The sequence below is a fragment of the Oncorhynchus clarkii genome, chromosome 17, assembly GCF_045791955.1.
Source record: "Oncorhynchus clarkii lewisi isolate Uvic-CL-2024 chromosome 17, UVic_Ocla_1.0, whole genome shotgun sequence".
Lineage (NCBI taxonomy): Eukaryota > Metazoa > Chordata > Actinopteri > Salmoniformes > Salmonidae > Oncorhynchus > Oncorhynchus clarkii.
The window spans coordinates 30,413,625-30,433,279 of NC_092163.1; the positions used below are offsets into that span (position 1 = coordinate 30,413,625).

The following is a 19,655-nucleotide window of genomic DNA, read 5'->3' on the forward strand; positions in this document are numbered from 1 at the left end:
AGCGAGGCGGCCATCTCTGTCGGCGCCGGAAGTACAGCCACTAGGGATCGAAAGGGAGTAAGGAAAGGAAGCTGGGAAAGGAGGAAATTGATATAGGAAAGGAAGCTAGGGAAGGAAAGTAGGAAAGGAAGCTAGGAATGTGCTGAGCATTCAAAGGTGCTGAGCATTCAGCATTCAAAGGTGCTGAGCATTCAGCAGTTCAAAGCAATGATTAAGTAGGCTACTAGGTAGGGGCAGCACTTACTTTGAATTGCCCTAGCCAGACTATACCAACAACAACACTTATTGAAAGACAGAAATATACTTAGGCTACTCTTGCAGAGATTGTCTTCCCAGGCTATAGAAGAGCAGGGGGCTCTGTAAATACTCAAAGAAGACAGATAATCAAAGAGTGATCCCTCAAATCTGCTGTCTCATAGCAACTGTAAAATACAACAACAACAATAACCACAGCAAATTCAGATGCAATTCATGGGCAGCATATGAATTGACCCTAGTGGTTGTCTGTGAGGGAAATGTGTGACTATTTGACGCGTCGCCTTCCTGAATCACTGGGCAACATTAGCATTGTGTTGAATAAAGATTTACTGAACTGCACTACCCAGAAACGTTAAAGATGCACTCTCAAGCTTTTGTATAATTTCAGTAGTTTTGTTTCTTGTGTACTAGGTCATCAAATTGTGTACTAGTTCATCCATTTCGTATATGTTATGTCCTGCAAAAAAAGTATATAGTACCAGTGAAAAGTTTGGACACCTACTCATGGGTCTTTTCTTTATTTTTACTATTTTCTACATTGTAGAATATTAGTGAAGACATCAAAACTATGAAATAACACATATGGAATCATGTAGTAACCAAGAAAGTATATATATTTTATATTTGAGATTCTTCAAAGTATCCACCCTTTGCCTTGACAGCTTTGCACACTATTGGCATTCTCTCATCCAGCTTCATGAGATAGTCACCTGGAATGCATTTCAATTGACAGGTGTGCGTTATTAAAAGTTAATTTGTGTAATTTCTTTCCTTCTTAATGCGTTCGAGCCAATCACTTGTGTTGTGCCAAGGTAGGGGTGGTATACAGAAGATAGCCCTATTTGATAAAAGACGAAGTCCCTATTATGGCAAGAACAGCTCAAATAAGCAAAGAGAAACGACAGTCCATCGTTACTTCAAGACATGAAGGTCAGTCAAAGCAGAAAACTTAAAGAACTTTGAATGTTTCTTCAAGTGCAGTGGCAAAAACCATCAAACACTATGATGAAACTGGCTCTCATGAGGACCGCCACAGGAAAGGAAGACCCAGAGTTACCTCTGCTGCAGAGGATAAGTTCACTGGAGTTACCTGCCTAAGAAATTGCAGCCCAAATAAATGCTTCACAGAGTTCAAGTAACAGACACATCTCAACATCAACTGTTCAGAGGAGACTGCGTGAATCAGGCATTGATGGTTAAATTGCTGCAAAGAAAGCACTACTACTAAAGGACACAAATAAGAAGAAGAGACTTGCTTGGGCCAAGAAACACGAGCAATGAACATTAGACTGGTGGAAATCTGTCCTTTGGTCTGATGAGTTCAAATTTGAGATTTTTGGTTCCAACCGCTGAACTCCATATGTGTGGTTCCCACCATGAAGCATGGAGGATGAGGTGTGATGGTGCTTAAATGGTGACACTGTCTGTGATTTATTTAGAATTCAAAGTACACTTAACCAGCATGGCTACCACAGCATTCTGCAGCGATACACCATCCCATCTTGTTTGCCCTTAGTGGGACTATCATTTGTTTTTCAACAGGACAATGACTCAAAACAAACCTCCAGGCTGTGTAAGGAATGAATAGGTGTGTCCAAACATTTAACTGGTACTGTATATATAAATATTTTCTGATGCAATTCGTATGATAGGTTAATAATCCAATTCATTGTGGTTAAGATCCTGTAGTGCATCTTTTAAAGGTAGACTCAGCGAAATTAAGTTGCAACAAGCAGCACCGCAGATGGAGATGACCGAGACGCACGACTTTGCTTCACGCTGGTAGCCAGGGAACCAAAACAGTGGAAAAGTTGAGCGTTGCACTTCAACGTTCTTAGTTGTTGCAGAAATCTACCCACTATACCGTTTACTTTCTGCATCTATGTCATATCGCAGAGTCTACCTTCAACAGCTGGGTTCTGGGGTAGGAAAAGGAAAATAGCCTCTAAGCAGTTCACATTTTATTACATTAGTATCATCAGTAGGACTGCATTCCACATGGTATGCAAACCTGTTGCTAACTGAATGGCAAAGTATAAATGGAATCCTTGGGACATCCCATCGTTGAAGTAGACATTTAAAAGGTTGTGGTAAGAGTTATGGTTAGGATATGGACTTCCCATGAACCCAGATAGGGTTAGTGCAAACTGAATGGTTAGAATAGCCTGCCATCTGGTGGATCAAGTGAGGGAAAAGCCATTTCTTACACTGAGTGTAATGTGAAGTGCCTTTGAAGTGCAAAATACAAAACCAGTCTTGCCCAAACTGTCCATTCTCACTACACACACGATAGGACATGGAAATAAGTCACTTTGTGCTCTTATCCTCAATGTATGTATGCATTGTCGTACTCAATGAATGAGGTAACTTTATGTATTTAAAAACTGCCCAATAAAAATAATGCATTAATTAATTCAGTGCTAGTGGCAATGTAACCAGGGAAAAAACAGTTTGTTGAAAATAGTATATTTAATACAAAGGATCCATAGAAAATCCTGCATTTGTAGTGCATGTATATCAACATGTTAAACACTCAAGTGAAATCATGATAGCCACCTATCAAACATTTTGTGTGGACATTTTCCCGAAAATAAACAACCAATGATCCACAACTCTCAGATTTTGGTTACAGTGGTGAAGAACAATTTATAGCAAATGTGGACAAAAACACTATTAGATTCTCTGAAAATATTGCATCGGGTCTCTTTTCTATTGATCGGTCGGGGTTCTGCGGATTTCAAAATGATTGTCTGAGACCATGAATGAATGATTGTAAAATACACTTTTTTTTCTTCATTTATTTTTAAGAAGTACCTAACATTGTGTAATGGTTTAAAATGTAAGATCGGACAAACATCTGGCATGGAAAAGACCAGTGGGTCATTGGTCTTACTGCCTTGTGTAGCAAGTGCTAAGGAGCCATATGAAACCAACTATGTTGTAATTTTGTGTGACACTCATAGGGCTGCCTTTAAAAGAGACTGTCAATAGTGCGCTGCTTTGAATGTATTTGTAACTAGTTTCTCAACTAGATTCAATTAGACATGTTTGAACTGTTTCTGGTTGACATATGAATATTGTCTCTTAAAGGATGTCTTAATACATGGCCCCACAACTTTACAAGAGCATTATAGGCCTTCAATACACTTTTTGTACACCTGTGGAATAATATAATATTTGATGTGGCCACCTAGTGGTTGTATGATAAGTTTATACATTTCCAGTTTGGTAATGGCAATGTGTCTTAAGGCACTGGCTCGAGATCAAATGCTGCTGGGGCAGTAACAGAAGCTCAGAGTACGCAATTGGCCAAGGCACCATCTGGACAAACATGTACAAGAGAAAACCGATAGCACAAAATGACAATTCTCTCTGGATGATAAAAATAAGTGCGTTTCCCTGAAGCTTAATAGCTGACAGTACACAGTCTCCACCACCCAGACCCATATCAGTGAGAAAGTAGCAACATTTAGTAGTCAATCTGTATGTGAACGAATTAAGAGCAGTGTCTGGGTTGTCAAGAAAATTAAAATACAACATTGGCTACAAAGCTTTCAGGAAAGTCACCCCAGATTGGTGAGAATGCATATGGGCCTTAAACATAGATTTCCTAATTAGCCTAGTCTCAAATTGAGCATGATCATGGTCATAAACTGACACTGTAATTCTTAATTCAAACATATTACCTTGAAGTTTTTACTGCAAATAAATCAAGAGAATAGCCCCTTAAATGTATCGTCTGGTTAAAAAAAATATAATAAAACAGATACATTTAAGGTCTAACAGATTGAAAAACTACCAGGAATGAAACAACAACAAACTCCGCTTGGCAAGCTTGAGTTATCTTGTTTGTGAAAGATGCTAATATAGACACAGTTGCTGACATAGGGATCATTATCGTACAAAGATACTTCATTTTTCATTGGATATTGAAGAAAGGCAAACATACAGGTCCGTAAAAATGAAATTAATACGATACCATTCTCATTTCAGAGAATACATCAAACGTCATGGCATGGTAAATGTAATGTGTTTCTACACTTTCAAAATGGATTTACAATGGAAAACAAAATTTACAATGCAACAAAAGAGCTAATCTCAAAGATTTAGCTGAGAAGTTACGTTGGCGTCTGAGTTTTCAAACATTAACAAGAGGGGTATACAACAAAGCAACCGATAGCTGAAATGGGAAAACCCTGTGTAGCTCAGGCTTCATCCGTACTACGACGGTGGATATTGCTGTTCCGCCTGCTGCGAACTCTAGCAGGCTTATAACTGCATGTCGCTCATGGCTAGTTTAACCATAAACTCTTCATTGAGACAATGCAGAAACATCAATCCATGGGCAAGTCAGTGCCATTTTAATTTGTGCCAAAAAGTTAAGTAAATTCAGCAGGCTGTTGTGTGAAATAGACTTTTAGGAGTGCCATCTTTATTTTATTACTTTGCTGTGGTTATCAATGCACTAGCACCTTTATTCCACACTCCCACCAAGAAAAGTCAAAAAAGGTTTTACTGTGCATGAAGTTTCAAATGCATTTGTCATTACTTAATGTGTAATGTGATAGGTATTTTAAAATGACTATTTTAACAAAAACAATTGATGAATAAATATTTAAAATCAGTCATCTTCCTCAAATTAAGTGGATGATGACACAATCTTGGGGAGAGTGAGGGAATCTGATTTTATTGGTCCTCAACTCGTGGCTAAGACACTTAATTCAGGATAAATGTAGTTAGACCCAAGTTAACCTGCCCTGGAGCAGGTTAGCTTTGAAGGATTTGTGGCCATACAACATTTACCTGGCTAAAAGGTGAGCCACTTTCATGGTACCGGTTATCCCAAGTTGAACTCAGAGTCACCTAACTCAAACTACATATGTAGTATAGGGCTAGCATACTTGATGAGGAACCAAATAGCGCCCCACAGTGGAGGTGTCATAATACCCATAAAATCTAGTGGTCAAACAGGGAAATGGCTCCAACTGTTTTTCCACCATACATTTTTCCCATCGGGGATTTTAGAAACACTTAAAATAAGTGCTGTGTTTCGTGTAGGCTTACCCTGGCATGACGCTTGGATAACCATGTAAATCTCTAGGACAAGGGGACTTTTATCAATATATTAGGTCCTATTTACTGATTCGAAAATGCTAATTCACATCAAAGCAGACATCATGCAAAACTACAAATCTGACACCTTTGCTAAGAGGTATTGTGTCAATTTAAAAATTACACAAGCCAGATCACAGAATTGTCCATTTAAATACATTTTGCCAATTTCTTAATTACTACATTTAGCTAACATAGTTCATAAAGATATTCTTACCTTTGCCTCGAGTCAGCAGTCTCATCCAGATAATAATGGCACTTATAGTTCATCCCCTATGGGAAAAATGGTGTAAAAACTATTGGAACCATTCGCCTGTTTGACCGCTATGTTCTATGGGTATTATGACTCATACTGTGGTACTCTATACTCATTGGATTCTACCCTTGCACCATATGATTAGCTACACATCAACCCGGCCTAATCTCCTGCCCTGGTAAAAATATTAAATTAATCTCTCAGCGGAGCCAGAGAGAGTGGCAATGTCCTTTGAGGAATATTGGGACTGGTGCAGGTCGTATTGTCACAGATTGCACTTCAGTCTTTTAGCCTGAGCTGACCAGCCCAGCCTACATAATAATAATAATAATAATAATAATAATAATAATACAGGCCTTAGGAGCAGTTTACTCATGTCGCAACCCTTAACCCCTAGAAGTCTAGGACACACGCAGGGTGGTGCGATTCTCCTCCTTGGCCCGCTGCTTCTTGGCGAGGTCGCTAGCGATGGCTAAAGCTCCCCCCTTGAGGAAGCGGACAAAGTTCTCCCCAACTAGAGGCCCCATGGCATACAGCCCCCCCTCTGACACCGACTCGTACGTGTATGGGTCAACTTCCAGGGGGTTCCGCCGGCACGTGATTGGCTCCTGGGGGTTGAGGCCGAGGGGCCGTCCGTTCTCAGGGAGGAAGGACAGGTTGGGGTGGGCGCCAATCAGCACCAGGGCCATGGAGACCTGCAGCACGGTGCGACATCCGTCCTCCCCCTCCAGCACGCACTTCCTGTCAGGCTTGAAGGCCACCACCCGGTGTTTGGGCAGGCTGACGTAGCCTGGGTAGGAGCCAGTAGACATGGAGGCGGTGTTGTTTTCCTGTTGGTCCACCAGGGTGCCCGTTCCCCCAGAGCTGGGGGTGTCTTGGCCATGCTGCTGCTGCTGTGTCATCATCTGGTGCACCTTGTGGTACTCAGGGTAGAGGAGCTTGGGAAGCTGGTTGAAGATGAGGCCTGGGTCGGTGACCGAGCGCCGGAAGGCATGGTACACAGGCGTGTTGAGGTGGTGAGCTGCCAGGACAGCGTCGGCCGCTGTCAGCCCGGCTCCCACCACCAGTACTGGGTCTGAGGTGTGGTCCAGCTGGCCTTTGGAGATGGCTGCCTCCAGCTCCCAGAAGCTGTGGCACACGAAGGGGAGACCCTCACCTTCCACGCCCAGACGGGCCGGGATGTCATGGGTGCCCGTGGCCAAAACCACGAAGTCTGCGCATACTATAAAGGGGACCTCTGACAGACTTCCTTCCCCCAGCTCGTCAGCCTCCCTCTTCTGGGTCCCCTGGACTTTCCAAAAGGAACGGCTGCTGGCCCCCTCGCAGTTCACCCTCTGTATGGAGGTGACGGTGGTGCCGCAGGCGAAGCTGTCCTCCAGGCCCATCTGGTTGACATAGTGCTGGTAGTAGGAGGCAATCTCGGCAGGGGTGGCCCTGTCGTTACGGACGTTCCTGAAACAAAGATTTAAGTATGAGGGTCAGACACCAGTGTTTAAAATACACACAAAAAAAGGTCCTTGGGGACAAAACCTGAATGAAAACAAAAAAACAGCCTCACTCACCAGCCACTTGTCTTTGACACAAAACCATATTTGTTTTGCCTCTATTTTCACTAAACCTAAGGCATTAATACTGGTAGCTAATCCTAGTTCCTAAGCGGCTCAACACAGAAAAAAAATACATGCAAACAAGAATATTTCCTTTAAGTGAACACTCCGATTCAGTAACAGTGATAAGGTCAATCTGGAATGGCTGATTCGACTGTGGCCACTTAAAGGAAAAATTCACACCAAAAACTGTATTTAGTTATTTTTTATTAGTCCACTGTTACTCTGAACAACAATATAAAACGCAACATGTAAAGTGTTGGTCCCATGTTTCATGAGCCAAAATAAAAGATCCCAGACATTTTTCAAATGCACAAAAAGCAAATTTCTCTCAAATTTTGTGCAGAAATTTGTTCACATCCCTGTTAGTGAGCATTTCTCCTTTGCTAAAATAATCCATTCATCTGACAGGTGTGGCATATCAAGAAGCTGATAAACATCATGATTATTACATAGGTTCACCTTGTGCTGGGGACAATAAAAGGCCACTCTAAAATGTGCAGTTGTGTCACAGATGTCTTAAATTGAGGGAGCGTGCAATTGGAATGCTGACTGGAGGAATGTCCACCGGAGGCGTTGACAGATAATTGAATGTTAATTTCTATCATAAGATGCCTTTAACTTCGTTTTAGAAAATTTGGCAGTTCGTCCTACTGGCCTCACAACTGCAGACCATGTGTAACCATGCCAGCCCAGGACCTCCACATCCGGTTTCTTCATACTGCGGGATCGTCTGAGACCAGCCATCCGGATAACTGATGAAACTGTGGATTTGCATAACCTAAGAATTTTTGCACAAACTGTCAGTAACAGTCTCAGGAAAGCTCATCTGCGTGCTCGTTGTCCTCACCAGGGTCTTGACCTGACTGCAGTTGCGCGTCGTAACCGACTTCAGTGGGCAAATGCTCACCTTCAATGCCCACTGGCACGCTGGAGATGAGTGCCCGTCACGGATGAATCCCGGTTTGAACTGTACCAGGCAGATGGCAGACAGCGTGTATGGCGTTGTGTGGACGAGTGGTTTGCTGTTGTGAACAGAGTGCTCCATGGTGGCGGTGCAGTTATGATATGGGCAGGCATAAGCTACAGACAACGAACAAAACTGCATTCTATTGATGGCAATTTAAATGCACAGAGATACCGTGACAAGATCCTGAGGCCCATTGTTGTGCTATTCATCCGCTGCCATCAACTCATGTTTCAGCATGAGCACGGCCCCATGGCACAAGGATCTGTACAGGATTCCTTCGCACAGCCATTGAAGAAGAGTGGGACAACATTTCACATGCCTGATCAACTCTATGGAAAGGAGATGTCACGGTGTACGAGGCTGACTGGTTCTGATCCACGCCCCTACCTCAAGGTATCTGTGACCAACAGATATATCTGTATCCGTCATGTGAAATTCATAGATTAGGGGCAAATTAATTAATTTCAATTAAATGATTTCCTTATTTGAATTGTAACACTTTGAAATTGATTGATTTTTGTTCAGTGTAATACAGTCCCAAAATATTTTGCATTCAAGATATTGGACTTAAAAAAGGAGTGTCACCTGCCGCAAAACACATCATCACCATGATGTGGCAAGTGAATCTTTGCTTCTGTGGATGAATGAAAAAAATACCAAAAGAAAAGTTAATTTTGTCCTTAATGGTGCTGTAGCTTGTCAGGAGGACCCACCTGCGCTTTTCTCTCATCCACTCCTTAAGCTTCAGGCCGGGCAGTTCCATCCAGTTAGCCAGGCTGAGAGTGAGCATGGAGCCTTCCATCGCCTAAGGAGACAAACACACAAAACACCAGCACCATTAACCACAAGGCTGAAAGCCACATATGCAAACCTTTGTGTCCCAAATGGCATCCTATTTCCTATAAATGGTGTTACTTTTGGCCTTGGCCCAAAGTGTTCTGGTCAATGGTCATCAGATGCATATTTCACCCACCTTTTTCCCAGAAAGCAATGGTCTGCCATTGTCCCTTGCTGTTTTACATGCCAATGTATTTGCAGGTATGCAAACTACAGGTGGTTTTACGAGCTACATGCCATTAGTTAGCCATGACATATAAACAACATTTTTCCTTAAGTATACTATGTAAGGAATTTACCAAGAGATTGACTATAACTATCCATCTCAAACAAAAAAACGATTACACAAAATAGTAAAGCTGTCAATCAAAATCAGTGGAGTTCATGTCAAGAACATGGAAGTGCTGTTCTTGGAGAGAGTGTCAAGGGTAGAGGTCGACCGATTATGATTTTTCAACGCCGATACCGATTATTGGAGGACCAAAAAAGATGATACCAATTAAAATCGGCCAATTTTTTATTTATTTATTTGTAATAATGACAATTACAACAATACTGAATGAACACTTATTTTAACTTAATATAATACATCAATAAAATCAATTTAGCCTCAAGTAAATAATGAAACATGTTCAATTTGGTTTAAATAATGCAAAAACAAAGTGTTGGAGAAGAAAGTAAAAGTGCAATATGTGCTATGTAAGAAAGCTAACGTTTCAGTTCCTTGCTCAGAACATGAGAACATATGAATGCTGGTGGTTCCTTTTAACATGAGTCTTCAATATTCCCAGGTAAGAAGTTTTAGGTTGTAGTTATTATAGGAATTATAGGACTATTTTTCTCTATACCATTTGTATTTCATTAACCTTTGACTATTAGATGTTCTTATAGGCACTTTAGTATTGCCAGTGTAACAGTATAGCTTCCGTCCCTCTCCTCGCTCCTCTCTGGGCTCGAACCAGCAACACAACAACAACAGCCACCCTCAAAGCAGCGTTAACCATGCAGAGCAAGGGAAATAACCACCCCAAGGCTCAGAGCGAGTGATGTTTGAAACGCTATTACCGCGCGCTAACTAGCTAGCCAGTTCACTTCGGTTACACCAGCCTCATCTCGGGAGTTGATAGGCTTGAAGTCATAAACAGCGCAATGTTTGACGCACAACGAAGAGCTGCTGGCAAAACGCTCAAAAGTGCTGTTTGAATGAATGTTTACGCGCCTGCTTCTGCCTACCACCGCTCAGTCAGATACTTGTATGCTTAGTCAGATTATATGCAACGCAGGACACGCTAAATAATATCTAGTAATATCATCAACCATGTGTAGTTAACTAGTGATTATGATTGATTGTTTTTTTACAAGATAAGTTTAATGCTAGCTGGCAACTTACCTTGGCTTACGGCATTCGCGTAACAGGCAGTCTCTTTGTGGAGTGCAACGAGAGAGAGGCAGGTCGTTATTGCGTTGGACTAGTTAACTGTAAGGTTGCAAGACTGTCAGCTCGGGGGATCCAAGGTGAAAATCTGTCCTTCTGCCCCTGAACGAGGCAGTTAACCCACCGTTCCTAGGCCGTCATTGAAAATAAGAATTTGTTCTTAACTGGCTTGCCTAGTTAAATAAAAAAAAGGTATAAAAAAACAAAATAAAAAACGGCAGATTTCCGATTGTTATGAAAACTTGAAATTGGCCCTAATTAATCGGCCATTCCGATTAAATCGCTCGACCTCTAGTCAAGGGCAGAAGCGAAAGTTGCCACCGACCTGACACACCCACTCAACCAAGAGTACCGCCGATAGAGTCCACCTTAACAACAAATCATTAATCTCCACCAGTATAAGTCAATTGAATAAATACAGTAACTGCACCCCCCCAGAACTTACAAACTGAGTTGCAACCTATATCCATCTGTAAACTGTGTTGTCAGCTGTATTATTTATGCACTTGTGGTGATGCTTATTCCATTTCTGTTAGTCACATGTCTGTGGAACTTGTTCAGTTCATGTGTCAGTTGTTGAATCTTGTTATGTTCATACAAATATGTACACGTGTTAAGTTTGCTGAAAATAAATGCAGTTGACAGTGAGAGGACGTTTCTTTTTTTGCTGAGTTTATGTATGTGTGCGAGTTTATGTATGCATGCAACTGTCCGTAGGACCTTTTTTGGTTCTACTGTTCTTATTTTAAATTTGTGTAGTTCAGTCCTTTTGCTGTTCTTGTCTATTGATGTTCTGTATTATGTTTTGTATAGACCCCAGGAAGAGTAGCTGCTGCTTCAGCAACAGCTAATGGGGATCCTAATAAAATACCAAATACCTAAGGCCTTCAGAGATTTAGACAGACTTCAGAGATTTAAGGCTGTGACAGACCAATTCTGAATGTTAGCAAAGAATGTGTTTATGACCCAATTTTTTTACCCAATTGCAAATCACCACCTGGCTCCTTCCAAAAAGAACCTTGTGTGTATCTGAAAATGATTAGATTGTTGTGAGCAACATCACAAGGACAAGATGGAATTCTAGGAATAACCAATCCTTTTTAGATCTGCACAAAGTAGGGACCAGGGGCTCAACATTGTATTGGGCAATTATTATGGACGGTGCACTTACATGCCAGGCTCCTCCTGGAGGTCCTTTGCCAAGCACCAGGTGTGGGGTGGCCCGCTCCGGTTCGTAGCGCCAAAGCAGTGGTGAGGCATGGTCCAGCCCAAAGTCACTGTCGGGCAGGAGCAGGGAGTCAAACAGCACAGCCACGGGGTTGGAGGAGCGGCCCTCTAGTCCCTCACACAGGTACTCCAGGTCCTGCACACAGAAACAAACACGTAAACAACTTAGTACAAAGACTATGGTAAGTAGCCCTACCTACCTATTATGTAATTTGTTTTAGGGTCTAGATCATTGAAAAACAAAATGCCACCCTTTATCAAGGACACGAATAAAGCTTTTTACTAAGCTTGTAACATGGACACAACTTTATTTACAAAACCTCCTGTAGCCTACATACAGACCTTACTTAGGGCCACACAAATATTTATACTGAGCATACATACAGGTAGTAATAGTTGCATAACTACCAACAAACAATAAATGGTAAACACAAACAGACAGCATTTTACAGAACATTTTAACTAGCACCTACAACCACCCCAGGCAACTGTAAACCAACACCCACCACGCTAGGTGTAAAATGCAAGTTGTCACAGAGACATTGTGAAGACAGATGAGGTGTCATTCTTACCAGCTCCAACAATGACAAATGAGGCTGTTGATCCAGCTTGCCTTGCAGTAGGGGGTTAGGGTGAGTGCCCTCTGGAGACAGGTAGGGGGTGTAACCTGACAACAGATATGACAGGCAGATGCCCGAGGGGCCGTTACCTAGGAGAGAAAGGGAAAGAGGTGCAAGTTCAGACAAGTTGAATAAATTTAACCACTACAGTTTTTGTTTGTTTATGTAGGCTAGGCTACTAGGCTACCTGGGGCAGCAGGTAGCCTAGTGGTTGGAGCGTTGGACTTGTAACCAAAAGGTTGCAAGATCAAATCCCCGAGCTGACAAGGTAAAAATTTGTCGTTCTGCCCCTGAACAAGGCAGTTAACCCACTGTTCCTAGGCCGTCATTGAAAATAAGAATTTGTTTTGCCTAGCTAAATAAAGGTAAAAAATATATAATAATGTAGTGCCTTAATATTATGTAAGGCAATATATTAACATTAATTGGGGGCTCATACAGACTTTGGCTGTCATTAAATTTTGTCAGCCGGTTATTGCCAGGCAAAAGACTGCTGGTCTCACGATAATAGACAGTAAATTAACATAAACACGTTTAGTATCTCCAGGCCTTCACACATACAAGCCACTGATGCACGCCTTTGGAACATCTACATTTAAAATTGTCTAAAACAATTTAATATCCATCACAATAAATCCATTATTTTAAGCAAAAAAGTTTGCGCTCTGTTCCTTGCCTCAGGCTGCACAGGCTATTCTAACATCAAGTGATTATATTTTCCCCATCAGACTATTTTCAATTATGTCTTTACTAATAGGTCAAATTAGTTTTGGTTAAGAACTAAAATGGCCAGGGGAAAAAAGGAGTCATCCATATGCACTCAAATAGTGAATGGAGGCCGCGTTCCTGCTGGTTCAATTTTCAAATCAGCCTGGGTAGGCTACTCTGGTTATTTCACTCCATGAACCAACCACTGTTTGAAGAGCATGCAGCCTCTCGCTGCACGACAGGTGATATTCCTCATTTATAGGCCTACGTATTATCTCTCATATACGTATGGATGTTTTGAATTATTCACAACCTTAGAAAGTGCTGTCCATCTTGTTATGTTAGGCTTTGAAACCTGTTGTTGAACTTCTTTCTTCAAATTGATCAATCACAGTGAGGTGAGTTTTAAAAGCATGATAGTGTTTTGATGATTAGTGTTTGATGCGACTTTTGATTGCATTTGCATTGATGTCAGTGTGGTTAGGTACAACAGGTCCATGAGTACCAGGCCATTAGCGACCTGATGGTCATTAGTGAGTTGGGTACCACCAAGCATGTCCGGAGTGCATAAGAGATTACCGTGACGTCAAATTTTACTGCAGTAATGGCTCGTGACTGCTGGTGTGGTGGTAATATGATCACCGCAAAAGCCCTACATACAGAATGTTTGAGGGCTCATCAGGAATGTAAAAATCTGATATGAGAATCAACCATCAATAGCAGTCAAAAAAGTATTTGTATAAAAATATACTTGGCTTTTAAGAATGCCTCGCTTAAGAATAGGCTAAAAAAGTTGAGTCATTTGACATAGGTGTTCTTCTTATAAGGGGAGCACACAAGGGCCTTCATTCTAAGAAACTAGGTTCTTATGGGGTCGTTCCACCTCAAAAAGCACAAGAAAGGGGATTGACACCCACCATCTCAGACTGTTCCGACATTGTTTGTTGTAAGAAACATAACATTAACATTCCTGCGACATTATTGTGTTGAAATATAATCTTGTCTCTGACATATTAAGGTAATTGACTGCAAACAAATTGACTATTTTAATTTACACGATTCATATCATTTTCAATACATATAGTACTTAACATCCAAACGTTTCTTTCTAACTATGAGTAAGAATCCAAAGAAATGTTAAGCCACCCACTTCATACCCAACAATGAGTATACAGTATCAGTTATCTATGAATAGTATGGAGATGTATTGTTTTTCATCCTATGCAATGTATTCTCAGTGAATTTGATGGTGTTTCTTTCTCCCCCCCCCCCCCCCCCCGTTCATAGAAAAAATCAAATAGAAGTTGTTAGGTTTATGTCCCATCCTACATCCTGAAACTACCATGTTCTGCAATAAATTATTTTAATTTCTCAGAGATCCAATTATCTTTCAACAAAAATAATGTTGTAGAAATGATAATCATAACGGTTTCTAACTACAGAAATCATTTTAGAACAATCTGAGATGGTGGGTGTCATATCTTGGAACGACCTGATAGCCTTGTGAGTCTACTAGGATCTAGGGCACTTGACATTTTGGTGACAATGCATCCTTTCACCCACCGTATGCAATTTGGAAATTGCCTCAGAAGAGAAACACTGTTGTGCAAAGTGTTACTTCCTTCCCTATAATACCGGTAGCAGTTTCATAGTCTAGTCCCTGAAAAGATCTTTGACCAAATTCCCTACTGTGTGTAGAAATAACTTGTAACCAAATCTGGTTTTATAGTCAAGTCTTTCAGAGCTGAATGTGTACAGTAACCCCAGTCTTACCGATGACAACAACTGGCAGAATCTCTCTGGGAAGGATATCTTTATTTTGCAGGTCCATGGCTACTGTATGCTTTTATCTGCAAGGAGAGAAAAAAAAGGGACGTTAACCATTAGCCTTTAAATTCCTGCTCTGGTCTTCTACTTCAGTACATTTCCACAGTCCACCAATGACACATTGCCAAGCTGGTTTCCATAACTGCACATAAAAAGAAACAAAACACTTCCGTCTGGGCGAGACCAGCCTCCGTGTCCTCAAGTCAAGGTGAACGTGTACAGATAAGATAAATGTGGAACGGAAACTGCAGCTAAAACTCAACTCAAATAGTTGAGGGAGAACACTTAAAATGGCTGGGAAGGGTCCAATAGTGATCTAATTTAGCCAGGTAGGGGGCGAGGACAGCTTTAAGCATGTAAGGGGAGAAGTAGTACAGTAGTGAAGTGAGTAATGGGGGGGAAGAGACAGGTCATACCAGAAAGCTCTGGGACCCCTACTGGATCCTTGCAGAGGCTTACAGCAAGCAGCGTGGTTATACAACTCACTTTGCATGTAAGCGTGACTCGGCAGAAAGTTTAAAGCGATAGCGCAGCAAGCAGCTTTTTTTATCATCTCAATCCAGCTGAGCCGGACTCACAATGCAAAGGAAACTATGTGGACTGACTAAGATTTGACTGTTACAAGCAGATGTTCCTTACCTTTTCTAGTGACAGTCAGTGCAATATTATTTAAATACTTTAACCCATATTATTTATAGGCTTATATAGAACAGCTGGACAGGATTAAAGTGAGATATTAGCCTACACAAGATCTAGGTTAAGATGTCCTTGTTAAAAACATTTTGTCAGACCACAACATAAATATTGACATTTCAAATGTTTTTTTCTTGTATTCATCCCAAAGAATTACATTGTGCTCAGTTGTCACATTACTTACTGTCGTCTCTGTCTGCCTGCCTTTCAGTACATGTGTCAGTCTGTACTTGTCCGTGAATGACATGTCAGTGATCAAAGCCTGCATACATTTGCAGTCGTTACAGCTACATATTTTGTCAAGGTAGGTCATGCTGGGGGCGAAGGCTTACTTGTCTGAAATGGGACAACTAATAGCTCAATTTGTCAAACTGCACCTCTCCTGTAAACGTTTCAACTAAAGAGTCTTTTCGTGGTTAAATAAAAAATTAACTTGGCAGACGATTGTCTATAAAATATTGTTCAAGAAAGCAGTCATAACCAAACAAGTCAACTTTACAGTAAACTTTTTCTCCGCCCACAGCCTTTTTTCTACGCCTAGTATGATAGGCCTGGGGTAGCCCAAAGGCCGGCAGATGCCGATGTTGGGTCGTTTCATCTTAACGTCTAAAGGGACTGTACGAAGCCCGCTATACACTCATATCCCCCATGGACCGGTTCGAAACATAAAATATTCAGTCTGGAAAGGCAACGTTTTCCTCCTTAACTCGATTTAATGGAGAGAAGGCGGAAAAAAAGCAGGTGAAATATGCATTCTTTATGAAACCATTTTCCACCACCATCCTAGAGTGGCTAATGCTAGTTCCGGATGTTGCGTATTACATACAGCCAATCAGGTTGCAGTAGCCTGTTTACCTTTTGTCTGAATGCTGTACTCAATGTCAGGAATTAGCATTAGCCACCATAGCATGGCAGTGGAAAATGGTGTTTCATAAAGAAGGTAACGAAATGTTTAAACTAGAGAGAAAATGTGATTATTGAAAAAATCTTGGGAGTTTGCTTCATTTACTATCATCCTAAATTAAGATAGAATTATTTTGCCATATCTAATTCATGATTATTATGCTACTTTCCATAATGTGGACAATATGTGTTACTACATTACACATGCAGAAGTTTTGGACCACATACAATTGAGGGGAATTACACTTTTTTTAACCTCAGACTGGTGGTGTTAGTTTAAAAGTTCATAGTCATGATGACAAGATCAATTGCTTAAAACATATATTTTTTTTCCCCAGTTGATTTCATCATTGGTTTTGTACTGTTGATTTCGTCTTAGAACACATCTAGGAACAGGTTTGCCTTGCCTTTGGACGGTAAAATTAAACGACTCAATCCCGCCATCTGCCGGTCTTTGTTTCACTGTACCAATGATGTAATCCTGCCAGAGGACCACATGAGGTTATGATATAACTGCGAACGACTCAATGCGCTATGGTTATAAATAATGTGCCATGTTAAACATACATTTAATACATGTCAATTTTCGCCATGCTAGCTGAAAATGCTTGTCAAATTAGCTCGCTAGGTTCGAATGAATCATGGGTCCTGTATTATAGCCAATAATTTCCGTCCATGCGCTACGCGAGACGTGCACAGTACCCGCAACCAAGCCCGATTGTAAGTCTCGTAGTGGACCATCTGACGGCAGCCGACGCAGCCTTCTAACTGGACTGTAGCCTTCTAACTGGACTGTAGCCTAATTGTCGATAGATTAAAGTTAAACACACAACCTGAATCCAACGCAAAACGTCTAGACTGATAGCCTTGTTTAAATGATTTAGATTTCTACTTTAATGCTGGGTTCCCGTCTACGGTTTCCATCGGCAACCGGCACATTGAAACCACGTCAAATTCGCTATTTACCAACAGACACATCAGCAAGCCTAGAATACGTCGGAGAAAAGCTAAATGGGCCCAATAAGGAGAACGAAAATGTTGAAATATTGACTACAATGTTTCCACTTACCGATAGCTATGAAGACAAGGCTACCGTTGATATCCCTTAAACGTTGCTAGTTATCAAACGCCTACCCTTGATGAAAACCTTCGATTCCTTCCCCAGGCAGGTTCAACCGACTGCAATCTCTAAAGATATGCCTCAAATTCTCGTTATGTGACTCTTTCACCGACATGTGTAAAATGCTGCAATGTTACGGTAACCCGCGATGGAGGAAGAGCATGAACTAATTTTATAATTCCTATTTGCGTTGTGTTCACCAGCCACTCATGGTCACCTTCTTCTTCGTCTTTGGGATTGGGTTGGTGGATCGCATCCAACTTTAAAGTGCATACACCGCCACCTACTGTACTGAAGTGTGAGCCCAGTCACGGCCTACCTACATTAATTTCTCTTAATTATTCCGGTTCCTAAATAATAATAATAATTACACCAATTAACCCTACACCTATATATCACTATTTCATAAAACATGTAAATCACCACCCCATTAACTCTTTTGCATTAAAATATTGTATACCCAGGTACTTCTCTTCAACTGCCACCGATACTCATTAAAAACCCACTCCCCCATTCCACTACTTTGACCCTATCTGCTCCTGCAACATGTCAACATACTGGGATGACGGGACACCATCCCTCAACACACCCTGTAGTTCTTCTGAATTCAAATCTCGTATACCCAAATACTTCTATGCAGCTTCCACCACAGCATATATTTTCTGCGAGTTTACATTCCATTTCTGCAGTACAGTTGATAACCATTGCTACGAAGCCAACCTTACTCAAACATAAATCACTCACTGTCCTATCCCTCTGTGCTGGTAAAAATCTACTCACTGGGATCCTCTCAGGGTCCCTCACCCTTGACCCATCATCCTCTACTTTTTTCACTGCCTCAACATACAACACTTCCTGCACAACTCTGACTCTGGCCACTTCAACCTGCCTCTCTCGTCATGGTCATCTGAAGATAATGCTTGAAATTACTATAGGCTTCCTCCTTAATGATGCAATCTGCGCTATCTGGGATCCTTGGGACGTCCCTACCCCATTGAAATTTACATCTTGAATGCTAGGGGTTAGGGTTTAGGGTATGGACGTCCCAAGGATCACAGATAGCACTGAACATCATGCAAGCAACTGGGCAAGTTTGTTTTGAATGGTCTGGTGCCGAGGGTGGATGGAGATTTCCTTCAAGGACAAATGGAATGATCTCAAATGAAGAAGGGTGTGATTTCTACCCACAATTCGGGGCCCGCAATTCGCATGCCTTCCTGCATGCGTTCACACACTTGCAGGGGCCACTTGCCACGTTCACATCCTAGTTGGAACTATAAAACTCTGAAATTTCAGACTTGCTGACTTGTTGAACGCGGCACGTGTTTAACTACAAGCATGTCGGAAATGTTTGAGTTTACTAGTTCAGTCTAGCATGTGAACGCGGCAACTCTCACTATTGAAGGTAGCTGAACCCATGGCTGTGTTCAAGAGCATCAAAACCGGGATGAGTCATGGGTCAATTGTGACTGACTGATCTAAGAATAATATTGAGTAGTTTTTAGGATGCAAGGTGATTTGTAGATCAGTCAGTTTCGACTTGCCTTTAAACACAACTGCAATGTTGAACGAGCCCTGTGTGTCTTGTGTACTTTGTTTGTTTGCGAGTGTTTCTTGTTATAATCATTCCAAATACTTTTATATAGTCAATAAGTTTCTAAAAACGCTTCTGTTTCTGTATTTGTAATGTATGCGTGTTTACGTTTAAATGTTGTTTATGGTGTGTCTATGACTGAAACATTGTTTCCCCTGCTGCTTTCTTGGTTGAACCAGGTCTCTCTTTAAAAATATATTTTATCTCAACGAGCCTAACCTGGATAAATAAAGGATAAAAAAATAACATAAATGTAGGCATTCTTGCACATGCAGGAACCCCTCTTTATACTTCTATTGGTAGATTTTTAAGCTAGGTCTCCGGTACACAGGCAGGAGCACTCCAGCACAGTAGGTGGCGGTAATGCACCAATAACACAGGTGGGAGGCGAGGGCCGCGATCTAGGACACTGGTAGACACGACTAGACAATGTCCTATGGGGGGTGATAAGAGACAACCGTACCACGCCAAGGCAACCGTACCACCGT

General features: G+C 41.4%; 1 protein-coding gene across 2 annotated transcripts; it reads right to left on the minus strand.

Annotated features, from left to right (window-relative positions):
• Nucleotides 1-2,708: 2,708 nt before the first annotated feature.
• On the minus strand, nt 2,709-17,806 carry LOC139370692 (oxidative stress induced growth inhibitor 1). 2 transcript variants are annotated; one of them, XM_071110320.1, is made up of 6 exons: nt 17,523-17,806; nt 14,804-14,880; nt 12,275-12,411; nt 11,647-11,838; nt 8,917-9,008; nt 2,709-7,078 (listed from the first exon to the last, which is right to left on the minus strand). In XM_071110320.1, exons 2-6 carry the CDS (start codon nt 14,859-14,861, stop codon nt 6,028-6,030), a joined length of 1,530 nt encoding a protein of 509 aa, XP_070966421.1. In that variant the 5' UTR covers nt 14,862-14,880; nt 17,523-17,806; the 3' UTR covers nt 2,709-6,027. The 2 variants fall into 2 exon arrangements, with proteins under 2 accessions (XP_070966421.1, XP_070966422.1); XM_071110321.1 differs by having other exon boundaries at nt 15,735-17,784.
• Between the last annotated feature and the right edge of the window lie 1,849 nt (nt 17,807-19,655).